Raw genomic sequence first — 14,921 nt, 5'->3', positions numbered from 1 at the left:
ATATAAGCATCATGAACCACTCAAAGGACATTCAAGGAAGATCATGCAATGTTTATCCATGGAGACTTTCAAGAAGAGAAATAAGCCTTTAGGCAGAAAATCCATGTTTCTTGCAGGTGAAGTTTTGACCAGGTGATCAGTAAGCATTCCATGATTTAATAGTGCACTCTCTTCTTCAGAACCATAAATTCTTTGGGAGCTGGAAAGTTACTGATAAACCTGTACCAATGATATCTGATTTCACAACCAGTCTTCACTCTGGGCCCATTCTTTCCATGGATTATTAGTTACACTTCATTTCAGGGTAATTATTTTGCCTTTTAGTCATGAGGGACTGTAAATGTAATAATCTACCTTTATAGGACTAAAGTATCCTAACAAAGAGGCTAAACAAGGACACCTACAGATTAATAACACAGAAAGAAAATCATAGCCACTAATGAATATGGCGCAGAATATGCCTCATCCTCTTGTGGAACCACAGTTGCACATACAGCATATTTTAATTAATGGTAGTTTATGAAGGCCACAGCAGTCACTTTTTAGGAAGAAAATATGACCCTGAGAAGATAAAAGGTCTAATCTAATAGTTCCCTGTTAACTTTCTTACTTGATCATGAAATAAAGTTCAGTGAGTATGCTCAATATTGAAAGTTTATGAAGTGTGTTAATGTTATAAACCTTTTAGGGAAATTTCTTGATTCTAATCCTTAAGATAATACATTATAAAAATCTGTTGTGTTATTTTATAGTGCTTCTTAGTCCTTAATAAAATTGTAAATAAACCTATTATTCTCATCCACCTAGAAGCACCTGTAAGATTCTATTTTTTATATCCTAGTTAAGCTGTCCTTGCTACATGAATTTATATTTGTTACTGATCTGCTTAACTCAGCCTTACTCATCATCTGATATAATTTATCATTCATTAATGAATCTCTTCTAACATCTCAGATGCATGTTCATCTGACTGCATCTTGAATATCTCTAACGAGGGAACACAGTACCTATCATGTAGTTTGGTCAGCCCTAGATCGTACAAAGTACATCGCCCACCAGTGAGTTACAATTGATTTGGAGCAACCAGCTTCCAGAGGGGCAAGTCTTTTCCCTCCCTCTCCGTTGATGTCCCTCAAAACATTTGAAGACACCTATCCAGTCTGGCCTTAGCCTTTCATCTAAATACCCGCAGGTCAATAGCCATTCTTCATTGGATGTGGATTCCACACCACTGACAAATCTGGTTTCTTTCTCTAAACCTCCCCTAGTGTGTCAGACAGAATTCTTAAAACAGAGTTCCTTGGACTATCACACTTCCTGCTTCACTCACACCTGAAGCTGGGAAGCTGTTGGTGTTCATTATTAAACATGGCTTTTTTCTTAACACTGCACACACAAGTGGCTTCTGAGCCAGAAGGTGTCTGTCGTATTCCTTTAGATTGGGGGTAATTTCAAGATAGATTGTGTCTGTTTACTGCTCTAGAGTAGGTTACATGAAATAGGCATCTGACAAATAGTTTTGAAGAAGGGCCCAAGCTAAGATTTCCCTCTTGCATACTTAAGCAATAATTTTCAACCCATTTTGCTTTCATCATAATTAAAATTCATCTTTTTGTTTTTAACCTTTTGATGCTCTCTCCTTTTGATTCCGTCATCCTTCTTATGTGCAATCATTTCCAGCTTTTATGTTGAATACCGATGTGGGGAGCATACCACTTTGTAAATACTACTGAATAAAATAGTACCAAGCCTTGGTATTCTTTTTTTCAATGTGATACTGTGGCTTGTTAGAAAACATACTAGAATCTGTAAGCCTTAATCGTATTATTATTAACACTGCTAATTTACATTGTATCTAAATAAGCTGTTCATTTTCAGAACTTTGGTCACTTAATTTACCTGCTTCAAAGAGTTGATAGGATGACCAAATAAATGTGAAGACGGTTTTGAAAATGTTAGAATAATTATATAAATCCAAGATTATCAAGTTGTTATTGTTATTAATGGTGTCTTGAGAATCTCACTAGCTGCTGAGTGGAATGACTCTTACTGGGAATTTTGTGACTTGTTTTATAGCTATTACCTAAGGTTTGAGTGCTTTAGGTTAATGAAAATAGATTCATACATAGTTTTCTTTCCTTAAAATTTAATAATCTGGTTTGTTGTGGAAATGAGTACTTTCAGGGTTGTGGTCTAATTCATTTGCTTGAAATATATCCTTTGCAATTAGATTTTGTGCTGCACAGGACTTTGTTTTTTGCAATCTAAATTGTGGACCCAGGAAATGTCATTAACTTCTTTGAAAAAAAATCTGCATTAGCACTTCAGCTGTGTTTTGTTCTGCTAAATTGCCTTGACTTTTTAATTGAAAGGCAGTTTATTTTAATTTTAGTATCAGTATTACAGAAAGTCATGGAAATATTTAAGGATCATATGGTTTGAACCCTCTCTGACGAGCAAGAAATTATCTTGTCTGCCTGACTTTCAACAGATGACATTCACCCACTGGATATATCAGACTTTAAACTGAAAATTCAAATGGAAGTCAAATTCAGACTTGTAACTATCAGCTTCTACTTTATGCATGTCCCAGAACATTGGGGAATATATTAAATCAATCCTGACACTGCTGTCTTTTCACCTATTCTGATCATGAAGATCAGAATTTAACCCTTTTCATTTAACCCTTTCCTTTGTAAATTATTTTGAATTTTTACACATGATTTCAGCATATCCATGCAGTGTTTTTTAAAACCCTCTTGGTCATCATAATAAAAGAAGCAAACACCAAGTTTGAGTCAGCTAAATGCAGCAGTACTGGGGTCTAACTCAGGGCCTTGTACATGCTAGGCAAGTGCTCTACCATTGAGTTAACATTCCCAGCTTGAGATTTTTTTCCCAGCCTGATTTTTTTTATTACTGACCTCAGAATAGTTATATCATCCATTTATCATACATATAATTTGTCCCACATATAATAGCCCTTTTTCCTGCATATTATAGGAATTCTAATAAGTGAAATAGAAATATTCATCTCAAGGATTTTGTACCAGAGCTGGGAGATATGCTCCTACGTGGACATCAGGTCTTTGTACAGTGAAAACCATCTGAGTTAAACAGCTTCAAAGACTTGAAGTGAAGTTGTATCAACTTTCAAAGTATTAGTTTGCAATGAAATATCTCTATTTTGTTAAATAGGTAAAATATGCATGTAGTAAAAAGTTCAAGTAGTAGAAAAAGAGTGTAAGTAAAAGGTTTCTATTCTGTGGCCCCCAACTTCCCATCTAGAGACAGTTCTGAATCCAGTCTCTTCTGCCTTTTCTCAGAGAATGCTATACATTTACAAACAGATAATGGGTGCATGTCCTTTTTTTTTTTTTTTTACATACAATGCAATTTTCAGCACCTTTTTCACTTACACATCTTAGATGTCCTTAATATTGGTATTTACAGAGTTACTTCATTTTTAATGGTTATACAATATACCTTTATTTGAATGGTTCATAAATGTTTAACCAACCAGCTCCCTATTGATATTTAGCTTGTTTTTAATCTGTTCATGCTAAAAATAATATTTGTTGTTTTTTGTGTACCTATGCCTGCATAGCTGTAGGATAAATTCCTACAATTCTAGAAGTAGAATTGCTAACTCAAAGAGTAAGCACATTTATTTTGTTTTGATAGTTGTTTCCAAATTACCCACCAAATGATGAACTATTTAAAGTTTAGTCAACAAAGTTTAAACACTGTAGAAATTTTTATCTTTCCAACGACAGTTTTTTATGCCCCTTCTTCCAAGTCACTCGCAGAATTTAAATACCTAGAAAACCAGAATTCAGAGATTCTTAATGAACCTAAAGTGAGGGCCTAGGGAGCTGTGTGGTCTCGAGGGTTTTCAGACAAGGCCCCAGCTTCGCCGGTCACTACCCTTCTATGCATCCTAGGTCTGATTTTTTTTTTTGGTACAAAGCTTGACAAAAATCAGTGAAATCAAATCTCTTTTTTCAAGTCCCTATGCCAATAATCCCCTTTTGGGATGCTTCATCATTATATTTTCATTTTTTCACTTACCACATATAATTCTATTACATACAGATTATGATTATTTTTAATTATTACATTTTGATTTGCCTGATTACAATTACATGTAGGGTTCCTTCAGAGATAATGACAGAGCAAATTATTAAAACAGCTAATTTTTTTTTCAGTAGTTTGTGAATCTGAACTCAGAAATAGCACTTATTGGTCCCTAAGAGCTTGATTTTTCTTGTCATTTATTTCATTATTTTGCTTGTTTTAAATTCATAGGCTCCACCGTATTTGGTCAATAATTCTCTCTGACCTGATTACCACTGACTGACCAATAAATTATTGTAAAGTGTTTGGGAAACAGAGTACTTTATAAAAGCCACCAGTGATATTCCATCCCTGGGTTTCCAAATGTACACTAATGAGTCATATGTTAGTAGAGTACATTGATTTGTTCAATCTGTGTCTAGCAAATATATAGTGATCACAAGATGTTAGGTTGTACTTCATTTTTAAGAGTGTCTTCAAAATTATGTCATGTTTTAAATGATATTTATATAACTATCCAATGCTTCCCATGTAATTCTGAATAATTTGGTTACTCTGTTACCCAGTAGTGTATTCTGTATTCACTAAATCATTTCTTTTGTTCTCTATTTTCATATCTATCTTTTATTCCAAGAAATAAAGGAAGTCAGAGTAATTACCATTTATTTATATTATTAGAATGTACTAAATATTTCATAAACTTATAAGGCCTATATATGTTATTGGAGAGGGGTGCAGCAGCAAGGTTAATTTAATTAAAGGATTCTGCTAGAAATCAGTGGGAACTATTTTTTAACCCTTTGACACTGTCATGGACTGTTAATGATTATAGTTAGTAATGGTAAGTTCTGGGGATTTGATCTGCTCTATTAATCTATAAATAGTACTTACTTAACAGATTTAATGGAGCTCCCTTACCTTCTGCAGTTTCTGTAAAGATATATTTTTCTATCCAGGTACCATGGCAAATGCCTATAATACCAGCAACTCGGGAGGCTGAGGCAGGAGGATCTTGAGTTTAAAGCCCACCTCAGGAACTTAGCAGGGCCCAAAAAACTTAGCAAGACTAAGTCTCAAAATTTAAAAGGGGCTGGGGATGTGGTAAAGTGCCCCTGTGTTAAATTATCCCAGTACCCAAAAGAGAGAGAAGGGAGGGGTGCTTTTCTTAATGAATGTTTTTGTTAAAAATGTTTTCCTAAGCTGTAGCTCAGTGGTAGAGCACCTGCCTGGCACATATGAGGTCCTGGGTTCGATCCTCAGCACCACATAAAAATAAATAAATAAAGTAAAGGTATTGTGTCCATCTACAACTAAAAAAATTTTTTTATAAAAACATTATAGCCTTAAACTTAGAATAAATTCTACTCTGTTTTATCAGTTGGTATGATTTTATTTGTTAGGATATGGACATCAGTTTTAGTTTTCTGAATAGACTCAGTTTCCCTCATTGAGTCTGATTTCACCTTCAAATTAAATTAGTGAAAGTTTGTAGGTACACATTAGTAAGGAAGAAATTTTTTAGAATGAGGTGCACCTCCCTAAACATTTCTTTAAGAATAATATCCTTTATCAAAATATTTCATTGCAGAATTGTGTTAATGGACTTTGGGGGACTGACCTGGGATCCTAATTGCTAGAAATGTATATATCTCTGGGTGAAAGAGTTCCTTATTTAAAAGAAATTGTTGACACAAAACTTCTTTCAACATTGAGAACTAATCCTATTGTAAGCATTTCCCTAGGAATTGCATACTGAATGATGTTTATTTTTTGTACTTGAAAGCTATCATGAACCAGTCTCTTTAAATGCATAATTTTTAGTTACATTTAATGTTTCTTACATTTACTTTTAGTCAGTTCTCTTTAAAATTGTAAAATGATAAAAAAAAAATTGTAAAATGAGTAGACTTAGTGTGACCAAGGAGTCCTTTTAATTATTTTACAGTGGCATATTATTTTTGTGCTTTGGAATAATCCACCAGAAAGGTAAAGCAAATAAATTGTTAATAATTCAGCAACAAAACATTTTCAAACTTATTCCAGAAAATCTGAGCCAAGAACTGACAGATATAGGATGCTTTGTCAAATATTAACAACTACCACTGAAAAGAGATGGAATTCCAGAGTTGGTACTTATGAAAGAGAACACCCAGAAGATCTGTCTGCCGTGACTCATAGCTGCTGCTATGGAACTGAAATGTTTGTGTTTTTATTTTAGTGACATTGTATGCCTCCTGTATTCTCCTGGGAGTGTTCTTGAATAGCAGTGTACCTATATTTTTTGAGCTCTTTGTGGAAACTGTCTACCCAGTTCCAGAAGGAATTACTTGTGGAGTCGTCACTTTTTTAAGTAATATGTTCATGGGAGTACTTTTATTTTTTCTCACATTTTATCATACAGGTAAGAAATTTGATTTTTATTTGCTATCTAAATATGTTATTGGAGAGGTTTATGGCATTAATGTATAGGAACTTTATATGGAGAATTCTCACTGAAACAAGTTATTGAGTATTCACTTGCCAATAAAAACAATATCCACAGTTATATTTCTTGAAATGTATTCTAGCCTATATGCACCCTTATCCTCATCCTAGAGTTTCTGAATTAACCTGATGGAGGCTCAGCATATGTATTTTTTAAAATATCTTCCCAACCCACCTCCTGGACAGATAGGTGATTCTAATATTGAACTTCTTTTTGAGGACCAGTGGTGAGTGTAAATTAATGTCAAGAGTATGTATGTAGTTTAAAGTTCTAGGGATGAATAAGTGGTTGCACAGTATAAGAAGTGCTCTAAAATATGACACTCCAAGAGGCCACATTGTTTATAGGGAACTTTGTGACAGGCTTATAATTGAAATAATAACCATGTTAGCTTCCTTGACTGGGCAATAAATTTTTAAAACTTCCAAAACAAAGAAACAGAATCATCCTGGGTTTTGGACAACTTCAGGGATAGCACTCTGTCCTAAATGCAAAAAGTGTCCAAATGATAAATTCATTTCTTAACAATTAACAACCAACTAGATTGTCTCCACCAGTCAGTAGTGCAGGTGAAGTAGGTCTTAACTCTGCTAAACCTGATGCAGGTTTAGTTGTCCTGTGATGGAGAGTGACCCTAATGCAGACAGAGCCCACTCTTCACTGTCCTGAAAATATTTCCAGTAAGGAAAAGTGGCATCACCAGGTATTAGAGTAAGGTCTGCTTTCAATTAATTTTCTCAACAGAATTTTATGACAATTTTTACATATCAGTTTTAATCCAGTTCACTTGTGTCACGCTGGAAATTAAGAGGCTTATTGCTTCTCTTTGCCTGGTAAAACATTAGAGATGGTTGTGATGTCCCCTAGCACAAGAGAAACAATTTTCTAGCTGATGGGCACAGGTTTGCTAAGTGGCCTAGAAGAACATGTTTTTTTTCCTGTCAGCTAGGAACAGTGTTGTCCTTACAGTATATAAAAACAACAGTAGATGTCAGATAATGATATCCCCCAATAAATCTTGCTTGTGGTGTCCAGTGTATAACAAACACATATTTATTGACCCAGAAGGCAATATGACAGGGAAAAACACCAATAATAGTAACTATTCTAAAGTATTTGTATTAGTCAGTTTTTTGTTGCTATAAGAAAATGTCTGAGACTGGGTACTTTAGAAAGAAAAGAGGTTTATTTAACTCACAGTTTTGGAGATAGCATCAGATCAACTCTAGTGAAGACCACATGGAATGTGGTATCACAATGACAGGGAGCTTTTATGTAGGAGGAAGAAATCATGTGGAAAGATCACAAGCCAGAGAGAGGAAGGGCAGTAACAACCTTCCACTAGGACCCATTTCTTAAAGGACCCACCATCTCTTAATATCACCACATGGAACCAAGTTTCCAATGCATGAACCTTTGGAGGACATACTCAAACCTTAGCACTGTCTTATTGCAGAAAAACTCAGTATACCCCTGAGCATTTCACTAAGTCATAGAGTATCTATCACTCTCCTGGGTCCAGCTATAGCTTTTGATTTGTACCACAGAGACTGGCTTCAGGCACAACTCAACTATAACTGATATCAGTGTCCATTCTCATTTTGCCAATTTATAGTGACCAGATGCTACAGGCAGATATTTTTGTTTCTTTGCATAGCTAGGTAACAGAAGAAACACCATTTTAGCTAATACTTATCTTAAAAATACAATCAGGGATTTATCTGTCTGGGAGAAAAAAAGCTTCCCTCTTTTTAGGTGGTTTCTGATCACGTGGCCTTAATATATACCTGAATTGGTGTTAAAAGGTTTCCGCCTAAACTCTGTGACTATTGCCACCAAATGAAATTTGAAATAATAATCTTAATCCACCAATATAATTTCTGGGACACGGTTGTCTTAGTAAATTGAGGCAGTTTTGATAATTGATGAGATGATTTGTATGAAAGAACATATATGTCCAAGGCATAGCTGGCACTCACCAAGTGTTTGTTTTGTTTCCTTCTAGATGATTAGTGGGTTGATGTTAGGAATTTAAATATCTAGGTTTCTGTTCTAAAGAAGTGCTCTTACGTATGTATTTGTGGGTGTGTATATGAATATACAAAAAGATACCAAAATCTCTTAAGGCCAAGGTTATTAGAACCATGAAATCTGTCTTGAAATTCTTTTCACATATGATTAATTGATCCTGTCCAAAAAATCCTGCAGCATAGGTTTCTATTCTTTATGGAATGAGAGTAATATACAAATGGCAGATCTGAAAATGCTATAAAACTGTTTCCTAAAAACAACTTCTAGTTCTGCATCCTAGTCCCCAAAACATTTTCATATTATAAACTCAATTCCTTTTCAATCGAGCCAGTATTCAGATGTCATAATTCAGCAATTTTAAAACTTGACCAACTCACCCATTAGTTATAAGTAAAAAGTATTAGTTACATAATTACAAGGCCTGGTTGTTTTCTTAAGATGGTCTCAGTGTTTTGTTTTGTAGTTTGAAGAGCTAGGGCCTCGCTCTGTTGCCCATACTAGACTCAGTCTCCTGGGCTCGAGCTGTCCTCCTGCCTCAGCCCCCTGAGTGCTGAGACTACAGATGTGCAACACTATGCCTGAGAAGAAGGCCTGATTTTCTAATCATAAAAATCTCTGGTGCTTTTGGTCATTTCTCAAGGCACTACTAAACTTCCTGACTAGAGTTTCTGCCCACCCCAAAGTGCTATCTGGGGTGACTGTTATCAGATAATTTTTCAGGACTGTACACCTATCCCCAAAATGACCCATTAGAATACCTCACCTAGCAAGGTAGTTTCCACTGGCAGTTTGTTGCAGATTAGGGCCGTTGCTGTCATTGAGGGCAGTTGTTACTCAGGCTTAGGCTCCTGTACCAAAGACACTGGCTTATTTGGAGTCTGGGTCCCAGTGTCTCCACATCCTATTTCAGTTCTGCTTTGGGTACCTAGATCCATGGCAGAAGTTTCCTAGAGTTTTTCTGACTTGGATTTTTCAAGGTCACCTTCCAAAAAAAAAAAAAAGGTTACTTCATCCCTAATATAAACATACTTGTAAAACCGAGTTGCTTCCTGCAGTGTTTGCTTTTGATAATCTCAGTGAGTTGAGACAGCACACTGATGCTTTTTTCTAATAACTTCATATACAAAATCAATTTGTGAATGCTGTTATGTCCTTTATGTGCTCTGAATTGTATTCTATTTTATATTCTGTGGTTTGTGTTATCTGTTTTTTTTATAAGCTTTGCATCAATTTTTGTCTAAAAACATAAAGATTTTGAAGTGGCTTATTGTGACTTTGAGGTTGCACCATTACCTAAAAGACTTAGGGGCCCTGCTCAGGTGGGAGGCATTGTCTAATGGTTACCAGGAGAACAAAGGTCATATCCAACAGATGTGGTGTAGTGAGAAGTAATTTTATGTCTAAAAAGTACAGTGGTGCAGTGGGTGGTAAGAGCAACTGGGTGATTAATTGGCATGAAGAGAGCTGGAGTGTGGAGGGGTCAGCTGGCTGCTCACCGTGTGTTTGAATGGAGACATTTTTGTTAAATCATCATGAGAGAAAGGAGAAGGTGGTTCTGGAGGGTGGTAACTGGAAACTGACAAGCACTTGCAGGTGGTCGAAGTGGAAAGCATGGCCTCATTGAGGGAAGACAAGGTGAAGAGTGTGACGATGCTTCTGGAAGGAAGAGGTAAGAGGATGAGCAAAATCCCAGTGAGTTCAGTCCCCGCCGAGTACCGCCAAGAGCAGAGCCCACTGCACTGAAGGAAAGGTGGTGCGTCACTGCAGATTGACCAAGACAGGGCCTGACTATGGTGTGGTGGACAACAGAACCAACAAAGGCAGGGACCAGTTGTATGGCCCCACCTATGAGTGTGGATTTGGCTTTCTTCCCATGAGCAGCAGTGGGAAGGAATGCCACAAAACAGCTCAGAGACAAAAGGGTCTAATAGCACTGTGGAGCAGGAATCTGTTGTTGGTTCAATTATGTCATATGACATTGAGCTCAGAAAAGACAGCGATTGACTTTGCAAATGTTAAACCAAATTAAATTTTTAAGCAAGCCATTTCCTGCACCTAAACTGTGGTTTCTGTGAATGGTTTTCATTGGGAAAATGTAGCTGTTTCCCTGTCTCTGACCTTCTGCTTTCTGAAAAGGCAATTTCAAAGAACACTTGAAGTTGATTGAGCCAAGTGATTTAGTGAAAGGTGGATTTGCCTTTCAGAGAGGAGCACACAGTAAAAGCCAATCAACAAACTGATATTAAAGAGCAATTATGAGGCATTTTTAGAGATTTCATCTGACCCAAGTATAAAAGGGGTAATTTTACAATTCTGATGAAATAAACGGCCTACTTTGGCAGTATTTGACAAATTCCTCAGTGTAAGAAGAGCAAGGACAAGTTGATGGTTGCTACCTATGTGTTGCTTTAGTTCTCATAAGTTATGATTGCTAAGATTTAGAAAACGTCATTGTCATAGACCATGGTGTTAGGTACCATTCTTTCTTTGATTTGTTGCTTAAAATGCAGCCTTGAAGTCAGAGTTCTCTCTTAATACAGACAGTATGCTTTTGTCTATATTTTACTGCTCTTTTTATTCTTTATATTTTTTACTACATCTTTCCTTAGTAAAATTATCATCAGAAATCCAAGTTATATGGTCAATATAAAAGCAAAAAAAAAGTCTGCTGTGTCATTTCAAGCAATATCAGAATAAAGACAAGGTCCCAGAGGTCACAACTTTTCAAAGTATTTAGATTATATGCAATCCAAGTAAAGCACAGGAAACAGCTTTGTATAAAAATACCATTAAAATATACATCTTTGTTTCACACTATAGAATAACATGCCCAACTTCTAAAATGTAGTAACTGAGAGATAAGATGGCTGCTTTTGTAGCGGGGGAGGGAACCTGTTGCTGCCCCTTACTGGTTGATTTTCTAATTTCCATTTCTGAGCATAAATTGCTCTTTTAGGCCATATGAATTATGGATTAAACTACAGCAGCAGTGTGGAAATCTGTAGGATGATTTTGAAGATTAAGAGTGTTAGCATTCAGTAGAAGTACAAAGCAAAATGTAAACCTATGCAAGTGACCAAAAAAAAAAAAAAAGAAAGGAAGAAAGAAATATGTTTCCCCCACTTTTTTTCATTGGATCTGATAAATGGATATTAATCTGGAGACGTTTTCCCCAACCACCAACAATAATCTCTTTACCACCAAGGAGCTGCTCACTTCAGAGCCTTGGGATTGATAGGCACATAGGGTTGGAATAGCAGAAGCTGAACAGATGCTGATGCTCAAGGGTCCCTAGAGCTCTCACAGCAGCCAGGGGCAGCCACAGTTGGGCAGAATGTGTTGGAGCAAGTGGCCCAAAATTGTCCTATTAGTCCTGAATTCATAAGAGATCATTTTTGAAGAAGCAGATCCTTGATAGCATTAAGTCAGGTAAACAGAATTGCCTGTTTAAATGACTTCCATAGGTTTTCCAGTAATTGACATCATACATAATAATGATTCATGCTAGTAGAAGAAACAAGTAGAAAGAAATAAACCAAAATACAATGGTCTCTCTAGGGATAGAACTATGATTGATTTTTTTTTTAAGTTTTTATGTTTCCATATATTTCCTAATATGTTTTTCAGTGATTACTACTTAATACTTCTGTGGAGAAATAACATATTTCTACTCCCAAAATATAAAAGTGTTATCTTGAAATTCAGGTGATTTATCTTTTTAATTCAGCAGACATTTCTAAACAAGGACAAGAGTAATGGTGATAGAGGGCACTTAAAAAATAATTAACAAACTAACACTTAAAGGTAATCAATCTTTTTTCTTTGAAGTAATGGATTGATATTGCAACCCAAGTCAAGGTGGATAAATTGATGAAAAGTTTTTACCAATACTGATTTAAAATATTCCCCATGAAAGCCCTATAGTAAATTACACACATCATTCAGTCTCCATCCAGATCATCACTGTTGATTGAAAGCCAGTTCAAGCCTTCTAGGGTGCATTTATTATAAGTGCTTTTGAATGCAGAGCAGATTCCTCCCAGCATATATGTGGTGATCTGCTCATGCTACATGAATGCTTAAAACTGCATGTTTTTGTTTTACAGAGTTGTCTTGGTTCAACTGGTGCCTTCCTGGGTCGTGTTTGCTCAGTCTCCTCCTCATTCTGTGCTTCAGGGAATCCTATGACAGACTCTATCTTGATGTGGTTGTCTCAGTTTAATAGCACAGACTTGAGGGAGTTTGAAAGGAGACTGGAAATCAATACTGCACACTGCACATTTGCTTGGAATTGCACATCTAACAGGAGAAAAAGGAGAAGAAAGAAACTTCATTCAGAGGTTTTGTTAGGTTACAGATTATTGCATTAATTTAATTACTACTAGGTAATAATAATGTGGGACTTGAGTGGTAATAGGGAATTTTAAAACTCTACAAGTGGCATACCTGTGCCCGATACTGGGGTTGGAAGAGTAACATCTTACTCATTCAGCACTACCTAAGGAATTCCCTCTGTGTTTTGTGCCAGTGCTAAACTACTGATTAACTGTAATTATGAAAAGAAATGAAGGGCATCTATCACGTGAAGATAACTCCTCCTGAGGTCACATGACAGAATAGGAAGAAATGCCACTAACTTCTAAAGAAGTTTAAACCTGTATCAAATTTTAATGACAAAATAGCCAAACAGTATATCGATAATAGATATTAGCCACGTGTACACTACATGTTTTTTCTAATAAAGCCATTTCTTATATGACTCCTCATTTTTAATCAGGTCAGAAGCCTTTGGCCATTCTTGTCATGGGGATCAAGTGCTTTCCAGGGACTTCAGAGCACAAGCACTGTGTCTCCATCTCAACTTACCCTTGTTTCTCTGAATACAGTTTCATCGGCAAGACCCTTAAGTAACTGAAGTAAGGATGATTAACTGCTTGATAGGGTCACAGTAACTACTGTATGAAGAACATGATTCCGTTACGGCTTAGCACTTTGTGAAAAGCAAAATGATCAACCACACAGAGCATGTATGTCTTCAGCCTACATGTGGCAGCATAAAGCAGTAAAGTCCAACACCAACTGTTATTTAACCAGGGTTAGATTTTATTAAATGACCCTGAAAAGAACAATTTCTAACATCAAAACTTTCATCTATTGAGTGATTTCTGAATTGCACCCTTGTGTTTCAGTTCAGGTTGTAAATATTCAATTCTGTATGAAGTTAGTGTATTTGAGAGGGCAGCATTTTGCCAGTACCTGTTTTTTCTATGAATGGTAGGTTTTTTTAAAATATCAGTTACTTATGGGGCAGCTCTCAGACATGATTTCTCTATGATATAAAATCCGCTGTGGTGGGAGCATGCTGTCACAACTGTTTAACGTTTACACGATTCCCCTCACTCAGAAAAAACAAACACTTCCCCAGAAGTCAAGAACAACACTGCCTTTATTATTCTCTACTTCCTCCAACCCCCTTCTTTCCCTTCACTTGAAATTGTCACACCATTTTCAGCTGTGTGTATATTTTACTTGTCTTTCTGGACAGTGTAAGCCAGTCCCTGTCAGCCAGTGTGGGGAAACGTGGTTAAGGAAGCTGGCAGCACTCACCCCTGCCCATCAGTGCCTGTGTACCATCAAACTCCACGAGCACCCCAAACGCCTCTCCCTGCCTCTTAGCAAGCTCAAGACTATGCATTAACTCACCTCAGGCCTGGAGGAGGATTCTAAGACTGCCTGGTGTCTTCCAAGACTGATTGTGAAACTAGGAAAATAAGAAAATCCTCAAAATGAACATCCTTCTTCATTCACCTTTGAACCATCTCCCTTTCTAACCACCTGCTCACTTAGCATCAAGAATAGAAGGAACTTGGGCTGGGGAGATAGCTCAGTTGGTAGAGTGCTCGCTCTCACAAGCACAAGGCCCTGGGTTCGATTCCCCAGCACCGCAAAAGAAAAAAAAAAAAAAAGAATAGAAGGAACTTGGGAAAGAGAAGAAGTCCTACAAAAGCTAGTCTTGGTTCCAACTAACTCTCATCCTTCTCAAATAAAAATGAAATAAAGTGAAGGTAGAGTTCATGAAGATGATTGAAAGTCAACATTAAGGATATTAGTAGGACATGACCCCGATGCTAAATAACCACCACCCCTTCCCATTTAGAAAGGAGGAAAGAAGCATGAAGTTAGGGGTTTAGTCACACTGTTGTGTTTAAGGATTATGCTATATCAAATCCTGTTATAATGAGACTTCTGACAAAACATTTTAATTACAATAATTCCACTTTTAACAAAGTACATAATGACACTTAAAAAAATATTACCTAAGTTACTG

General features: G+C 36.4%; 1 protein-coding gene across 1 annotated transcript in view; it reads left to right on the top strand.

Moving 5' to 3' along the window:
• The window catches only part of Slc49a4 (solute carrier family 49 member 4), a 95,392-nt gene extending 80,793 nt beyond the window's left edge, over positions 1–14,599 (top strand). Inside the window, 2 exon segments of the mRNA XM_047565166.1 lie at positions 6,296–6,478; positions 12,700–14,599. Of these exon segments, the coding sequence (XP_047421122.1) occupies positions 6,296–6,478; positions 12,700–12,815 (299 nt within the window). The 3' untranslated portion in view covers positions 12,816–14,599.
• Positions 14,600–14,921: the final 322 nt, after the last annotated feature.

This window comes from Sciurus carolinensis, chromosome 9, assembly GCF_902686445.1.
Source record: "Sciurus carolinensis chromosome 9, mSciCar1.2, whole genome shotgun sequence".
In the NCBI taxonomy this organism is placed as follows: Eukaryota; Metazoa; Chordata; class Mammalia; order Rodentia; family Sciuridae; genus Sciurus; species Sciurus carolinensis.
The sequence above is the reverse complement of the archived record's forward strand: the minus strand, read 5'-3'. Positions and strand labels throughout refer to the sequence as shown.